Raw genomic sequence first — 16,438 nt, 5'->3', positions numbered from 1 at the left:
CAACACCAAGCCAAGGGTTAAGATCCCCTTACCGGTCATCTTTAAAAAAAAAAAAAAAGATTAAATTGTTTGTATATACCACAGAAGAAAGGAAAGCTTTATGGCCATTTTTCCTCAGAAAGACTTTTTCCAACCATACATGTCCCTCAAGATAAGAACCCAGACAAGAGATATAACCTCTGTGGATAATATAAATGATACCATCCGTACATCTCAAATAATATGGTTTGCCCAGCACCCTCTGCCCCAATCCCTAGGTGGCTCCAAGGTGTTCTAATGACTAAAGCTTTTTCTGGTTCTGTCCTTGCAGATTGGTGGTTGTGAAACCACCAATGTGGTCCCCAGGCCAGAGGCATCAGCGTCACCTAGGAACTTGTTAGAAATGAAAATTCTCAGACCCCACCCCAGACCTACTGAATCAGAAACTCCAGGGGTAGGGCTCAGAAATCTGTATGGAAGCCCTCCAGGTGACTGTGATGTCACTGAAGTTTGAGAACCATAGTTTTAGATTGAGTGAGACCACAGATACAGTCTCACACAATACCCCATTATTTAAAGTACATACTCATGCAAGGAAGACGGAACACAGGGAGATTCAGAAGGATATCAATCTTTCCTTCTGGGTAGTACTAAGTGAACTTTCTGCAATAATGGAAATGTTCTACATCTACGCTGTCAGTATGGCAGCTACCAGCCACATGTGGCTTTTGGCATTTGAAATATGGTATGTGGGACCGAGGAACTGAATTTTTAAATTTATTTAGTTTAAATTTAAATAGCCATATGTGGCTAGTGGTCACCAAACTGAACAGTGAAGTTAGAAGATTACTAAACTATATTAAACCATATTCAACCCAGTTCTTAAAATCACAGCAATAAAGATCTTTAAAATTTATTCTCTTAGATTCTGTCATCTGTAAAATGGAAGGCACCTATTCATTGATTCATTCATTCAATTCATTTGAATATTTACTGCTTATCTTAAGTTTGCTCTATCAAATTAATGTTTTGAAACTTTTTTGAAGCAGTTTAAAGCGTTATGTAAAGTAGTAGTATTCTTTCTATATAAACTTGGCAAGGCTTTAGGCATATGATTTGATCTGACTTGATCTGTGATAAATTAGAATTCTGGGGGTAGTAAACCATGTTGTTACTGTGTGCCCCAAAATACATCTTTAAGATTTAAAGAAAAAGGATATAATACAAGTAAACTTCAAAAACTGCCAAGGGAACTTCCCTTTGAGGTTATACAAATCTTTCAGACTGCTCTTTTATACCAAGTTCTGTTCAGGTACATAATGGGCCTCATTTTTCAAGACAAATATGTATTTTCATTCTGCTACCTAAATAATGTATGGCCTGTTCTTAGCTGTCCATCATTAATGAGTTTGTGTATAAATGATTAAATGTGGATTACAGAAAGACTATAATCAACATTTAAAAAAAAAATTCATTTTACGTATGACTATTAGCAGTTTAGCTAAATCCAGACTATCCCTGAACAAGTAAGGACTCCTGCCTGAATGTGTACGTTTAAGTGAGGACTTTTCAAAGCTTTCCCTCTCTGGCCTCTAGGGATGCCAGTCTAGCCTACTTAAGCTAAGGCTCAAACTCTACACAAGGAAAGTGCCTAGGAGTGTGACAAGAGAGGGCCTCTAGCCCTCAGCAAGAACCTGGGCCCTAGGACCCTGCACAATGATGGTGACTGAGTTCTCCATGGCCCTGGTCTGGACTGCCCTCACCTGTCTGGAGGCACCTCATAGTCTTCAAAAGAACAAGAGTCTGCAAACCTAATAAAGTCTCAAGACCTTTCCTGACCTGTGTTAATTCACCCATTTTATGAAGGAAGACTAGTGACTAATATCTGTCATGCATTGAGCCCTTACCACATCCAGCACAATCCTCACAACCCCTTCATGAGGAGAGACCATTATAAGCCCTAGGTGGGAAATGAGGAGACCGTAGCAGAACAAGGCCAAGTTCGGTTCTGAAGGTCACACAGCTAATGAGAGGTAGAATCAGGCTCCAGCATCCCTGCTCTTAACACTCTGCACACAGATGTGATGCTGGGTTTAGGTTTATCACAGAGTCTGAAGGTCACACAGCTAATGAGAGGTAGAATCAGGCTCCAGCATCCCTGCTCTTAACACTTTGCACACAGATGTGATGCTGGGTTTAGGTTTATCACAGAGCAAACAAGTACATAAGTTTTAGAATATTACATTTGTAGATTCCTTAATATCCAGCATTTACAGGATATTAAAACCATTCTAAGAGACAATCAGGGCAAAGATGTATTAGCATTTGTAAGCTTGCCAAATCAGAGTGTAAGAGCTTTTATGAAAAGTCTCAGAAATGTGGCTTACAGGGTAATAGTTTATGGTCAACTCCCTTTTGATCTCTCATGTGAAAAATATGTACTTACATATATTGCAGGAAACCTCACCACTTCCTTCCTAAGTGTCGGTCAAAAACACTAATTACTTGACTAATTAGACTGTGAAACTTCCCCTTACAAATGGTAAAAAGGAGCTATTTTCACCCCACAAATTTAGTCGTGACATACCATCAAAAAAAAAGGTATAAATGTTTCAATGGTTTTACTGTAGACAGCATGAACAATTTAAGCAAATCATATAAAAATAAATTAGAAATTAATGGAAATAATCTCTTTTTTCATAAGCAGGGAAAACAACCCAGTTCAATGGGAGTCAAGAGCTAATGAAGGAGGCTCAACGAGGTGACACGCTTTCTAGGGGACTGGGGGCCAGCTCCAGACGCCTTCTCCATGGACTGGGATGTCACAAATGAATCTGTCAGTCCTAACTTGATGTGTGCTTTTCATCCTGATTTCACGGACTTTCTTTTCGCTTTCCCTGCAGTCTCAGGCTGAGGTAGCACTGCGTCCTGTGTTTTCTTTTAGACATTCCCTATAAGGAAAGTGTATGTCACGTTCCCCCACAAGCCAGAATGACACAATCTCCCTTTAGCTCTGCTTCCACAGTATTTGACTGCCACATCAATGCACTGGCCAGAAGAATCAGTAAGGAATAAAATGGAATCTGACCACTACTGCAGCTCAGGGAAGGGACTGCCTCTTTGACTAGTGTGTGCTCAGGCCTGCATGGAGGAACTGTTGGGCTATTTTTTCTGGCACCCATGCCACAGGTCTGCTGAGAGAAGCTGACACTTCACACATGAAACACTCACCAGCATCGAGGCTACCAGTAGCCGCTGTCCAGCCCATGACGGGTGGGATGGCCCCAACCACAGCTCCGACCCATGTGTTGGCAATGCTGATCCTCTTCAGTGGTGTGTAACAGCAGGTGTACAGGAAAATGTTGAAGACTCCCAGGGCTCCTGTGAGTGGATTCACCCCCCAGGTCAGAAGTGCAACTCCTGGAACAGCACAACAAGTGGCAAAGGACATAGCTAGCAACGGGCTGCAAAAGAGCAGAGAACACCAAGCGATCAGTTCCAGCTCAACTGCCTAGAATCAGAGCTGATGAAGAGCGCACAACCCACCTCTACTGTGAAGCAACCAGAGGCAGTACTGGTGACTTCTTCCTTGTTATGCAGAATTCTCTTAAGGAAACTTAAAAGGAAGGGTTATGTTTGTGGGAGCTCTGTTTGCTCCTCTTGATTTTGCCAGCTGGGAGTGGAGCAGTTAAGAGAGTCGAGGTTGGCGTGTCCTAGATTCTAATTACAGACACTGTCCCTTCCAGGCTGTAGCCATGTGGGCTCCAATCAGCTCTGTAGTGTCGGTCAAAAACACTAATTACTTGACTAATTAGACTGTGAAACTTCCCCTTACAAATGGTAAAAAGGAGCTATTTTCACCCCACAAATTTAGTCGTGACATACCATCAAAAAAAAAGGTATAAATGTTTCAATGGTTTTACTGTAGACAGCATGAACAATTTAAGCAAATCATATAAAAATAAATTAGAAATTAATGGAAATAATCTCTTTTTTCATAAGCAGGGAAAACAACCCAGTTCAATGGGAGTCAAGAGCTAATGAAGGAGGCTCAACGAGGTGACACGCTTTCTAGGGGACTGGGGGCCAGCTCCAGACGCCTTCTCCATGGACTGGGATGTCACAAATGAATCTGTCAGTCCTAACTTGATGTGTGCTTTTCATCCTGATTTCACGGACTTTCTTTTCGCTTTCCCTGCAGTCTCAGGCTGAGGTAGCACTGCGTCCTGTGTTTTCTTTTAGACATTCCCTATAAGGAAAGTGTATGTCACGTTCCCCCACAAGCCAGAATGACACAATCTCCCTTTAGCTCTGCTTCCACAGTATTTGACTGCCACATCAATGCACTGGCCAGAAGAATCAGTAAGGAATAAAATGGAATCTGACCACTACTGCAGCTCAGGGAAGGGACTGCCTCTTTGACTAGTGTGTGCTCAGGCCTGCATGGAGGAACTGTTGGGCTATTTTTTCTGGCACCCATGCCACAGGTCTGCTGAGAGAAGCTGACACTTCACACATGAAACACTCACCAGCATCGAGGCTACCAGTAGCCGCTGTCCAGCCCATGACGGGTGGGATGGCCCCAACCACAGCTCCGACCCATGTGTTGGCAATGCTGATCCTCTTCAGTGGTGTGTAACAGCAGGTGTACAGGAAAATGTTGAAGACTCCCAGGGCTCCTGTGAGTGGATTCACCCCCCAGGTCAGAAGTGCAACTCCTGGAACAGCACAACAAGTGGCAAAGGACATAGCTAGCAACGGGCTGCAAAAGAGCAGAGAACACCAAGCGATCAGTTCCAGCTCAACTGCCTAGAATCAGAGCTGATGAAGAGCGCACAACCCACCTCTACTGTGAAGCAACCAGAGGCAGTACTGGTGACTTCTTCCTTGTTATGCAGAATTCTCTTAAGGAAACTTAAAAGGAAGGGTTATGTTTGTGGGAGCTCTGTTTGCTCCTCTTGATTTTGCCAGCTGGGAGTGGAGCAGTTAAGAGAGTCGAGGTTGGCGTGTCCTAGATTCTAATTACAGACACTGTCCCTTCCAGGCTGTAGCCATGTGGGCTCCAATCAGCTCTGTAGTGTCGGTCAAAAACACTAATTACTTGACTAATTAGACTGTGAAACTTCCCCTTACAAATGGTAAAAAGGAGCTATTTTCACCCCACAAATTTAGTCGTGACATACCATCAAAAAAAAAGGTATAAATGTTTCAATGGTTTTACTGTAGACAGCATGAACAATTTAAGCAAATCATATAAAAATAAATTAGAAATTAATGGAAATAATCTCTTTTTTCATAAGCAGGGAAAACAACCCAGTTCAATGGGAGTCAAGAGCTAATGAAGGAGGCTCAACGAGGTGACACGCTTTCTAGGGGACTGGGGGCCAGCTCCAGACGCCTTCTCCATGGACTGGGATGTCACAAATGAATCTGTCAGTCCTAACTTGATGTGTGCTTTTCATCCTGATTTCACGGACTTTCTTTTCGCTTTCCCTGCAGTCTCAGGCTGAGGTAGCACTGCGTCCTGTGTTTTCTTTTAGACATTCCCTATAAGGAAAGTGTATGTCACGTTCCCCCACAAGCCAGAATGACACAATCTCCCTTTAGCTCTGCTTCCACAGTATTTGACTGCCACATCAATGCACTGGCCAGAAGAATCAGTAAGGAATAAAATGGAATCTGACCACTACTGCAGCTCAGGGAAGGGACTGCCTCTTTGACTAGTGTGTGCTCAGGCCTGCATGGAGGAACTGTTGGGCTATTTTTTCTGGCACCCATGCCACAGGTCTGCTGAGAGAAGCTGACACTTCACACATGAAACACTCACCAGCATCGAGGCTACCAGTAGCCGCTGTCCAGCCCATGACGGGTGGGATGGCCCCAACCACAGCTCCGACCCATGTGTTGGCAATGCTGATCCTCTTCAGTGGTGTGTAACAGCAGGTGTACAGGAAAATGTTGAAGACTCCCAGGGCTCCTGTGAGTGGATTCACCCCCCAGGTCAGAAGTGCAACTCCTGGAACAGCACAACAAGTGGCAAAGGACATAGCTAGCAACGGGCTGCAAAAGAGCAGAGAACACCAAGCGATCAGTTCCAGCTCAACTGCCTAGAATCAGAGCTGATGAAGAGCGCACAACCCACCTCTACTGTGAAGCAACCAGAGGCAGTACTGGTGACTTCTTCCTTGTTATGCAGAATTCTCTTAAGGAAACTTAAAAGGAAGGGTTATGTTTGTGGGAGCTCTGTTTGCTCCTCTTGATTTTGCCAGCTGGGAGTGGAGCAGTTAAGAGAGTCGAGGTTGGCGTGTCCTAGATTCTAATTACAGACACTGTCCCTTCCAGGCTGTAGCCATGTGGGCTCCAATCAGCTCTGTAGTGTCGGTCAAAAACACTAATTACTTGACTAATTAGACTGTGAAACTTCCCCTTACAAATGGTAAAAAGGAGCTATTTTCACCCCACAAATTTAGTCGTGACATACCATCAAAAAAAAAGGTATAAATGTTTCAATGGTTTTACTGTAGACAGCATGAACAATTTAAGCAAATCATATAAAAATAAATTAGAAATTAATGGAAATAATCTCTTTTTTCATAAGCAGGGAAAACAACCCAGTTCAATGGGAGTCAAGAGCTAATGAAGGAGGCTCAACGAGGTGACACGCTTTCTAGGGGACTGGGGGCCAGCTCCAGACGCCTTCTCCATGGACTGGGATGTCACAAATGAATCTGTCAGTCCTAACTTGATGTGTGCTTTTCATCCTGATTTCACGGACTTTCTTTTCGCTTTCCCTGCAGTCTCAGGCTGAGGTAGCACTGCGTCCTGTGTTTTCTTTTAGACATTCCCTATAAGGAAAGTGTATGTCACGTTCCCCCACAAGCCAGAATGACACAATCTCCCTTTAGCTCTGCTTCCACAGTATTTGACTGCCACATCAATGCACTGGCCAGAAGAATCAGTAAGGAATAAAATGGAATCTGACCACTACTGCAGCTCAGGGAAGGGACTGCCTCTTTGACTAGTGTGTGCTCAGGCCTGCATGGAGGAACTGTTGGGCTATTTTTTCTGGCACCCATGCCACAGGTCTGCTGAGAGAAGCTGACACTTCACACATGAAACACTCACCAGCATCGAGGCTACCAGTAGCCGCTGTCCAGCCCATGACGGGTGGGATGGCCCCAACCACAGCTCCGACCCATGTGTTGGCAATGCTGATCCTCTTCAGTGGTGTGTAACAGCAGGTGTACAGGAAAATGTTGAAGACTCCCAGGGCTCCTGTGAGTGGATTCACCCCCCAGATTATTATTATTATTATTATTATTATTATTATTATTATTATTATTATTATTATTATTATTATTATTATTATTATTATTATTATTATTATTATTATTATTATTATTATTATTATTATTATTATTATTATTATTATTATTATTATTATTATTATTATTATTATTATTATTATTATTATTATTATTATTATTATTATTATTATTATTATTATTATTATTATTATTATTATTATTATTATTATTATTATTATTATTATTATTATTATTATTATTATTATTATTATTATTATTATTATTATTATTATTATTATTATTATTATTATTATTATTATTATTATTATTATTATTATTATTATTATTATTATTATTATTATTATTATTATTATTATTATTATTATTATTATTATTATTATTATTATTATATTCTGGTTTCCTGATGGTAGCTTAACTAAGCATGCTGAACAGGAATCAGGCGGTATGAAATCTAGTTCTTACCTTGATATTAACTAGCTATGTAAAACTGGGCAACTTATTTAGCCTCTCTGGTCCTTAATTTCCTCAACTAAAGTAAGGAGTGTTTTAGGGCTCTTTCGGTGGCAAGAATGACACTCCAGTAAAATTTGCTTAGGCAAAGAGACTCAACAATAAGAACATAGGGAAGGTACGGTTTGTATCCTGTTTAGTTGTGTGATCTTGAACAAATTACTTAAGGTGCTGATCTTAGTTTCTTCATCTGTAAAATGGGAGATACTTCATAGTAACTTAAGAATTAAATGCAACAGTGTAAATAAAGCACTCAGCAGAGTGCTGACTAAATGAGCACATAGTGTTCACTTGCTCATTCACTCATTCATTCATTCATTCATTCATTCAAATTTCTCATTGCCTATACAGTCAGCCACTATGTTGTGTGGCTACACAGCAGTGAACAAAATAAGAAAGTTTAGTCTAGAAAGGAAGACAGGCATTAAACAAGTATTACGAACTCTCAAACTGTAAAATCAGCTACAAGAAAAAGAACAGATGAAATGAGACGGAATTAATTAAAAAGGGAGGACCTATTTAAATGGAGCTGGAGATAGGGGCTAATAAACTTGCAATATATTGTTTCCCCTGATTTATTTTTTCAAATTTACAGACTTAATGAATATTAAACTATTTTTCTTTTTCTTTTTCTTTTTCTTTTTTTTTTTTTGTGGCTGGCTGGTAAGGGGATTTGAACTCTTGACCTTAGTGTTATAATACTTTACAACTATTTTTATTTTCAATTGCAACTTTTTATTAAGAATTTTGTTTTATGCTATCAAATTATGAAAAAGTAAACAAATTGGCACCAGTAAAAACTAGACTGATCACATGCAAAACATTTCTTTCAAATGTTGGTGCTCTTGCACCTCTAACCGTAGCTGTCATGGCCTTCATTAAGAGCAGAGGAATTAACATCTCTGTGAGCGGTTCTTGCTGGTGTGAAATTATATAAAAAAGATCAGAAATGCAGGTGAACAGGATGTGATGACATTGCAAAAAACTTCTAATTTTTAATAACACGAAATAAATGTATGAATAAGGAAAAAANAGTAAGGAATAAAATGGAATCTGACCACTACTGCAGCTCAGGGAAGGGACTGCCTCTTTGACTAGTGTGTGCTCAGGCCTGCATGGAGGAACTGTTGGGCTATTTTTTCTGGCACCCATGCCACAGGTCTGCTGAGAGAAGCTGACACTTCACACATGAAACACTCACCAGCATCGAGGCTACCAGTAGCCGCTGTCCAGCCCATGACGGGTGGGATGGCCCCAACCACAGCTCCGACCCATGTGTTGGCAATGCTGATCCTCTTCAGTGGTGTGTAACAGCAGGTGTACAGGAAAATGTTGAAGACTCCCAGGGCTCCTGTGAGTGGATTCACCCCCCAGGTCAGAAGTGCAACTCCTGGAACAGCACAACAAGTGGCAAAGGACATAGCTAGCAACGGGCTGCAAAAGAGCAGAGAACACCAAGCGATCAGTTCCAGCTCAACTGCCTAGAATCAGAGCTGATGAAGAGCGCACAACCCACCTCTACTGTGAAGCAACCAGAGGCAGTACTGGTGACTTCTTCCTTGTTATGCAGAATTCTCTTAAGGAAACTTAAAAGGAAGGGTTATGTTTGTGGGAGCTCTGTTTGCTCCTCTTGATTTTGCCAGCTGGGAGTGGAGCAGTTAAGAAAGTCGAGGTTGGCGTGTCCTAGATTCTAATTACAGACACTGTCCCTTCCAGGCTGTAGCCATGTGGGCTCCAATCAGCTCTGTAAGAAATTACTCTCTCTTCCTCATCGGGTGAAGTGAGGACTGACAGACTGAGACAATGACGACTTTGCTCAGTGTTGCATTTTACAGTTAGTGCTAAGTAGGGGTCAGTCACGAACACACCACTTAGAACACAATACTGTAAGACCTGGGCAAAAAATAGGATCTTAATTCTGGAAGCAGTTCTACCCATTTATTTCTACCTTATTGTAAAACATCACCTTATTAGCAGTAATGAGTAACTATGGCATGCCTCAGTGAGTGCCACCATTACAATACCTGTAAAAAATTACAGGCTCAGCATGGTACCAGTTCTGTGACAATAGTAAAAACACCAGGAGGTTGTTGTGTAGTGCCAGAGCCATAATTTGGTTTACGGACAGGACATTTTCAAGAGGAGGTTGCGCAATGTTATGCATGTAAATGAAAACAGTCAAATGAAACCCTATAAGGATAATGATCATTATAAGCCTGTTTCTCAAATGTGCCCATTTTTTAAAGCAGACTTCGTATGGAATCTTATTAAAGACTTTGAGAGTCTAGATAAATTGGATATACTAGTTCCTGCTTATATGTATGCTTATTTATTCTTTCTTCAGAAACCTAAGGAGGTTACTCAAGCTTGCTTTCTTTTGCAGAAGTCATAATTCCACTTCCGATTAAAATAAGTTTATATAGTGTTTAGGGACCCTGCTCACTTACAGAGTCCACAACGTGCTCCTTGAGAAGAAAGAGTCACCAGAGTGCAGCTTCTGGTGTGCTCAGTTTTAGCGATGGCCAATCCCCTGGGGGAAATCTTTACCCTAGGAGCACACACATGAGATAACACTTTCCTATTCACAGGGCTGCAGTGTTTTACAGCAGGAGAGAAGCCCCGAGTCTATGACACTGCCCCTCAAGGACAAAGGCTGACTTGTAGAATTATGACCAGTAGAACTCAGCCGGCAGTGGGGTTGGGGAAGCAGGAGAGTCTAGCAGCTGACAATACCAAGTGAAGCCAGGGCAAAAGAATACGAAAGCTAGAAGTGACTTGGAGAATCCTGGCTCCCACTCTTATATGGTGTCCAGCACTGACTCTCTCCTCCCAGGCCATGACCACTCTACCTGGAAGATGGAACCCAACAAAATGGGAGTTTGGATGAAAAAAGAAAACACATAAGGAGCATGCTGCCATCAAGGGGCTTGTGACAGAAGAACCAGGAACTGCAGTGGAGAGACTTCTTAGTGCATGCTCAGCCCTGAGGATGAACTGCCACCCACCTGTGCCTGGGCCACCTCTTCTGAACCCGGTGGTCAATTACTACCCTCAATCTTTTATTTTGCCTTGTCCTTCCATCACTCCCACCCTACAATTCCCATTTCTGCATGTGCTCAATGACGCGCTGTCTCCGTTCCTGCTGGGGACAGCCCTACAATCACACTCACTGGCCCCAGTGCCGGTGCTTGGCTGAACAGTGTGGGTGCTTGGCTGGAGCCAATGTCCATTCTGATTCCATACAGTGACTGTTTTAACTCCTCTCCAGCCTTCTCAAGGCTCCAGCTTCCTTTAGCTCCCAATCCCCTTAACAGACATCCTGCCCTCTTAAACAAGAGCGCCAAATGCTCTCAGATTTACTTCTTTACCTTTCTCCCATTTCAGAAGAGGCTGTCTTCTTCATTTTTAAAGATAAACTGTCCACTTTTGCTCTTATTTAATATCTTCTCTCATCTGTCTTTTATCTTTTATCTGCACTGTCTACTGACTTCCTGCATCCTCAAATAAATTACTTTGTTCATATTTCCACCAAGGTAATAGCCCTTTTGCTTCAACACTCTTCAAAGCCAAACATCCTGATGGAGTAGACTACAAGCATATACTGTTTCTATTTCTTCGATCCTATTTGCTCCTCAGTGCCATTCCTCACCATCTACCCAAACAGAGTTCGCTAAGGTAGTGATGTACATCATGGAACCTGGGACCACCTAGCTTCCCAATACAGCACACAATATAATTTTCCAGATGGAAAGATTACGAAGCCGACTCTGTGCTGCTACATCTCACATATGCCCAGAAAGGAGAATTTAGATGGCTAAAGCTGTACAAATGTTACAACTGTTGTTCTTCTTTCAATAAGGTAGTGTATAAGAACAGATTTTTTTTTCCTATGGGACTCTAAAAAGCTAGCTTTATTCTGAGTGGAAGAAAAAAAATGTAGCTCAAAAACATTTTTATTTTTCCTGAATTGGCTCTTGTGTTAAAAAAAAAAAAAGGCTGTTCACTCCTTCTCCAAGGCCTGTGGAAGCCGGTTAGATTCAAAGGTATTAGTGTTATGAAAAGCCCTTTTAGAAAAGCACACATGAATTTAATTTATTGAGATAGGCAATTTTATGTGGAAGTTTAGTTTCTGACCCTTGTTGGAATCACAGAAAGTCATGAGGCTCAATCTTGGTGTTTAAATCAATGTGTTCAGGGGCATGAATGAAAACTGGACAGGTTGACAAGCCACGCTTAGCACCTTGGTGCCTGAGGGAACCCATCCCCTCCTGGAACAAGGAGCCCTGAATCGGGGGACTTCAGAGCTTTCTCGTGTTATGGGCAAAGGTACTCTAACTACAGGCTGTGTGAAGTTTGTCTCCTGTGATGTTTCATTTTTCCTAAAACATTTATTATAAAAGTAATATGTGTTCAATTCGGATGGATGGGTGGGGAGACGGACAGAAAGGCTGGAGAAGGGTGTGCAGGTGGTGGGAACACAGAGAGGCCAAAGGTGAGCAGCGCAGCAAGATGAAGCAACCTGAGGAAGCTGCACACACCAGGAGCAGAAAGGGCGCTGGCCACACCAAGAGGCTGAGCATTGCCTCTGGGCAAACGCAGAGTCAGTGCCATTTTCTCTGTTTGAAACAGGGAAAGAAAATGATCGTATCTACTTTTTAGAAGAATCACTGCCACCAGGTGAAGGTCAGCAAGTATTTATTTATTCACCTCACCAGAGAAGCTCCCATTAGGCATTTTTGAGGAAAAAAGAGTCGTAAGCATACTGCCACACAATTTTTAGCAAATGCTCAGTTGAAAGAAGAGGCCTTCAGCTGGCCTGTGCCTTTAATCTATCTTCCAGATTTTCCCAAATACTTTGGCAGAGCAGATCAGACCAGCAGAGAGCACGCCTTCCTCTCTCACTGAATGGCACTTTGGTCTAATGACATGAGGGGGGTCATGGTTTGCATTTTTAGCTCTATTATTCTTGGCTCTACTTTGTCTCTCTCCTTAGTTATCTTTTCCTGATTCTTTTTTTTTTTTTTTGGAACTATTTTGTCACAGTTTACCTACCTTTGCAAGTTACCTGAAGCCTTGTTTGAAATAAGGCAGGGTAAAAAAGTGAAATAAAAAAGGGGTAACTACAAGATTTTGGTTAAAATCTTTGTATATAATGAAAATACATCAGTAAAAGAAGTGAAGGACTCTTTTTGAAACTGTAAGTAGGAAGAAGACAAACAATAATAATGGTTCTGGGATAAATAGAAAATATATCAAGTGGTATCTGGTTATTTTTTAAAGTTTGATTTACCACAAAATCTTTAAATATTGTGGTCATACTAAAGTTTTTTTAAGTTTAGCTCTTTTAATCAAGAGATCTATTTTTGAGATAGAAAAAGGTTAGAAAAGAGTGTTCACTCCTCACCTCAGTTAAACACAACTATGATTTTCTGCCTTAGTGCTCATAAAATGTGGTCAGAGCTAAATGTCAGGGCTGGCCGGCTAGTTGGTTAGAGTGCAGTATTGATAACACCAAAGTAAAGGGTTCAAATGCCCTTATAGGCCAGTCCCACCGGCCCCCCGCCAAAAGGAGTGAAATCTCTAAGAACTAAAAGGCAATTTTGTCAAGGACTGATTTCTTGTTATTTTAGGTCAATTACTCCATATAGTCTTTCTCCTAATCATACCATTCAGACTTTGATCAAAAAACCCATCTGCTCTTCTCATTCCTAGATGGGTTTTAGAAAATACCCCGTACCTGGAGACACATCCACTGACAGGCATACACATGGAGTTATTTCTCCTTTTATTATTTACTCATTAAAAAAAATTTTTTTTTATTAGTCTTCTTGCTCCTTTTATCCTTTAAATTCCATAGAAGTTCACTTCCATTTCAAGTGCTACTCTAACACCTGGTTTCTAGAGACAAGACAAGGAGTATAAAGGTCTCTTTGGGATTCCCTGTACTTAGAGTCACCTTAGGGGAGGGGGCCTAGCTGGAACTTCTGGGTAGATCCTCTGCACCAGGGTTCTTTCTAAGTTTGGTTCCTGTACCAGCAGCAGCAACATCACCTGGGAACTTGTTAGGAATTCAGGTGATCTGGAGACCTGCTTAAGTTTGAGAACCACTGCTATATCATTACCAATGTGATGCTGGTCCCCATCTGGCCACACCACAAATGCTGAGCCTGCATGAACCACTCCAGCCCAGCAATGACTATGGCTGGCTTGTGTAGGTCGCCCACTTTCAGCTGTCTTGATATGTCTCCTGACATGTTCCAGGGGAAAGAGCACAGGACTGTGAACTAGCTCTGTTATCAACTAACAGAGAAACTGTGGGTATAACCCTTGACCTCTCTGTACTTACCTTGATTTAATTTAGTCACAGAGCTACAGGTGTTTTGATCATTCAAAGTACCTTAAGGGCAAGATGAAGCAGATGTGGGAAAGGTCTTGGTAACTGTTGATTGTGGGCAAAGGGCATATGGGGATTCATTGTACCATCTCTACTACTGCATCTGTTGAAACATTTTCATAACAAAAATATTCTTTAAAATGCTTTAATATTCATTATTATTATTATTATTATTATTATTATTATTATTATATTCTGGTTTCCTGATGGTAGCTTAACTAAGCATGCTGAACAGGAATCAGGCGGTATGAAATCTAGTTCTTACCTTGATATTAACTAGCTATGTAAAACTGGGCAACTTATTTAGCCTCTCTGGTCCTTAATTTCCTCAACTAAAGTAAGGAGTGTTTTAGGGCTCTTTCGGTGGCAAGAATGACACTCCAGTAAAATTTGCTTAGGCAAAGAGACTCAACAATAAGAACATAGGGAAGGTACGGTTTGTATCCTGTTTAGTTGTGTGATCTTGAACAAATTACTTAAGGTGCTGATCTTAGTTTCTTCATCTGTAAAATGGGAGATACTTCATAGTAACTTAAGAATTAAATGCAACAGTGTAAATAAAGCACTCAGCAGAGTGCTGACTAAATGAGCACATAGTGTTCACTTGCTCATTCACTCATTCATTCATTCATTCATTCATTCAAATTTCTCATTGCCTATACAGTCAGCCACTATGTTGTGTGGCTACACAGCAGTGAACAAAATAAGAAAGTTTAGTCTAGAAAGGAAGACAGGCATTAAACAAGTATTACGAACTCTCAAACTGTAAAATCAGCTACAAGAAAAAGAACAGATGAAATGAGACGGAATTAATTAAAAAGGGAGGACCTATTTAAATGGAGCTGGAGATAGGGGCTAATAAACTTGCAATATATTGTTTCCCCTGATTTATTTTTTCAAATTTACAGACTTAATGAATATTAAACTATTTTTCTTTTTCTTTTTCTTTTTCTTTTTTTTTTTTTGTGGCTGGCTGGTAAGGGGATTTGAACTCTTGACCTTAGTGTTATAATACTTTACAACTATTTTTATTTTCAATTGCAACTTTTTATTAAGAATTTTGTTTTATGCTATCAAATTATGAAAAAGTAAACAAATTGGCACCAGTAAAAACTAGACTGATCACATGCAAAACATTTCTTTCAAATGTTGGTGCTCTTGCACCTCTAACCGTAGCTGTCATGGCCTTCATTAAGAGCAGAGGAATTAACATCTCTGTGAGCGGTTCTTGCTGGTGTGAAATTATATAAAAAAGATCAGAAATGCAGGTGAACAGGATGTGATGACATTGCAAAAAACTTCTAATTTTTAATAACACGAAATAAATGTATGAATAAGGAAAAAANAAAAAAGCACTATTTGACAGGGATTGGGCAGAAAAGGAAACTGATTTTCTTGAACCAAAAAACTTCTTTTATATTCATTCATTCATTCATGCAAATAGATTCATGGTTCATACTGAAGGTTAAATAATGATTTATATGAAAACTCATACAGAACTGAATTGCAATTTAAATTGAGGTATCTTTCTAGTGAGCATCATTGCCTGGGATCTTTCCACTTCTGCCTTTTCTACCCAAGGCTACTGTAGAAAAGAAACTAATAGACTAAGGGGGAGGGGAGAATTTGTCAACACATTTCTATACATTATTTTTTCCTCCTTTAAAATGTAACATTGCTTGGTTTAATAAATACCAGTTCTTACATAGCTCTCTCAAAGTAGTCTTCTATAAAAATTAGGAACAAATAAGAGAAATACAAGCTTTCATTTGATGCCTGTTTTTTGCACTTAATAAATGGAATTTGAATACCTGACTTTTTAATAACTTTTTGGAGAAATGTGGTCTTTCTGTTTAGGTAATGTGTTGGGAGGTCTATGAATTGTTATATTAAATCAAGAAAGCTTTATATTTTGAAGAAGTCTGCAGGTAATTGGTTTATACAAAAATTAATCCCATACTTGGTCATTTTTCAAGAATAAGTGATTTTTAAATTACAAAATAAAATCTCCTTTCTTCAAAAACAAAAGAACAAAAACCTTAATCAAACCAAGCCAATTTAACTTTAATTTCCTGCATAAATCCCACATTTGAGCTTTGAAATGAATTTTTGGAGAAAGTCTCTACAGATAACTATTTTGAAAATGTCTCTCCAGAATCTTATTTAAGAGTTTCCTATTTCTGAACATGTTTCCAGTTACAGATACTATAAGGTAGCAGAGGACTGA

At 40.3% G+C, this 16,438-nt stretch overlaps 1 protein-coding gene across 1 annotated transcript in view; it reads right to left on the bottom strand.

Moving 5' to 3' along the window:
- Positions 1-16,438, bottom strand: part of LOC103588620 (protoheme IX farnesyltransferase, mitochondrial) — a 150,763-nt gene that overhangs the window by 15,191 nt on the left and 119,134 nt on the right. Inside the window, exon 6 of the mRNA XM_008570341.1 lies at positions 9,019-9,251. Within this exon, the coding sequence (XP_008568563.1) occupies positions 9,019-9,251 (233 nt within the window). The remainder of the gene's footprint in view (positions 1-9,018; positions 9,252-16,438) is intronic.

Source organism: Galeopterus variegatus, unplaced genomic scaffold (genome assembly GCF_000696425.1).
Source record: "Galeopterus variegatus unplaced genomic scaffold, G_variegatus-3.0.2 Scaffold595, whole genome shotgun sequence".
Lineage (NCBI taxonomy): Eukaryota > Metazoa > Chordata > Mammalia > Dermoptera > Cynocephalidae > Galeopterus > Galeopterus variegatus.
Note: the sequence above shows the minus strand (reverse complement) of the source record. Positions and strands in the feature narration are given on the sequence as shown.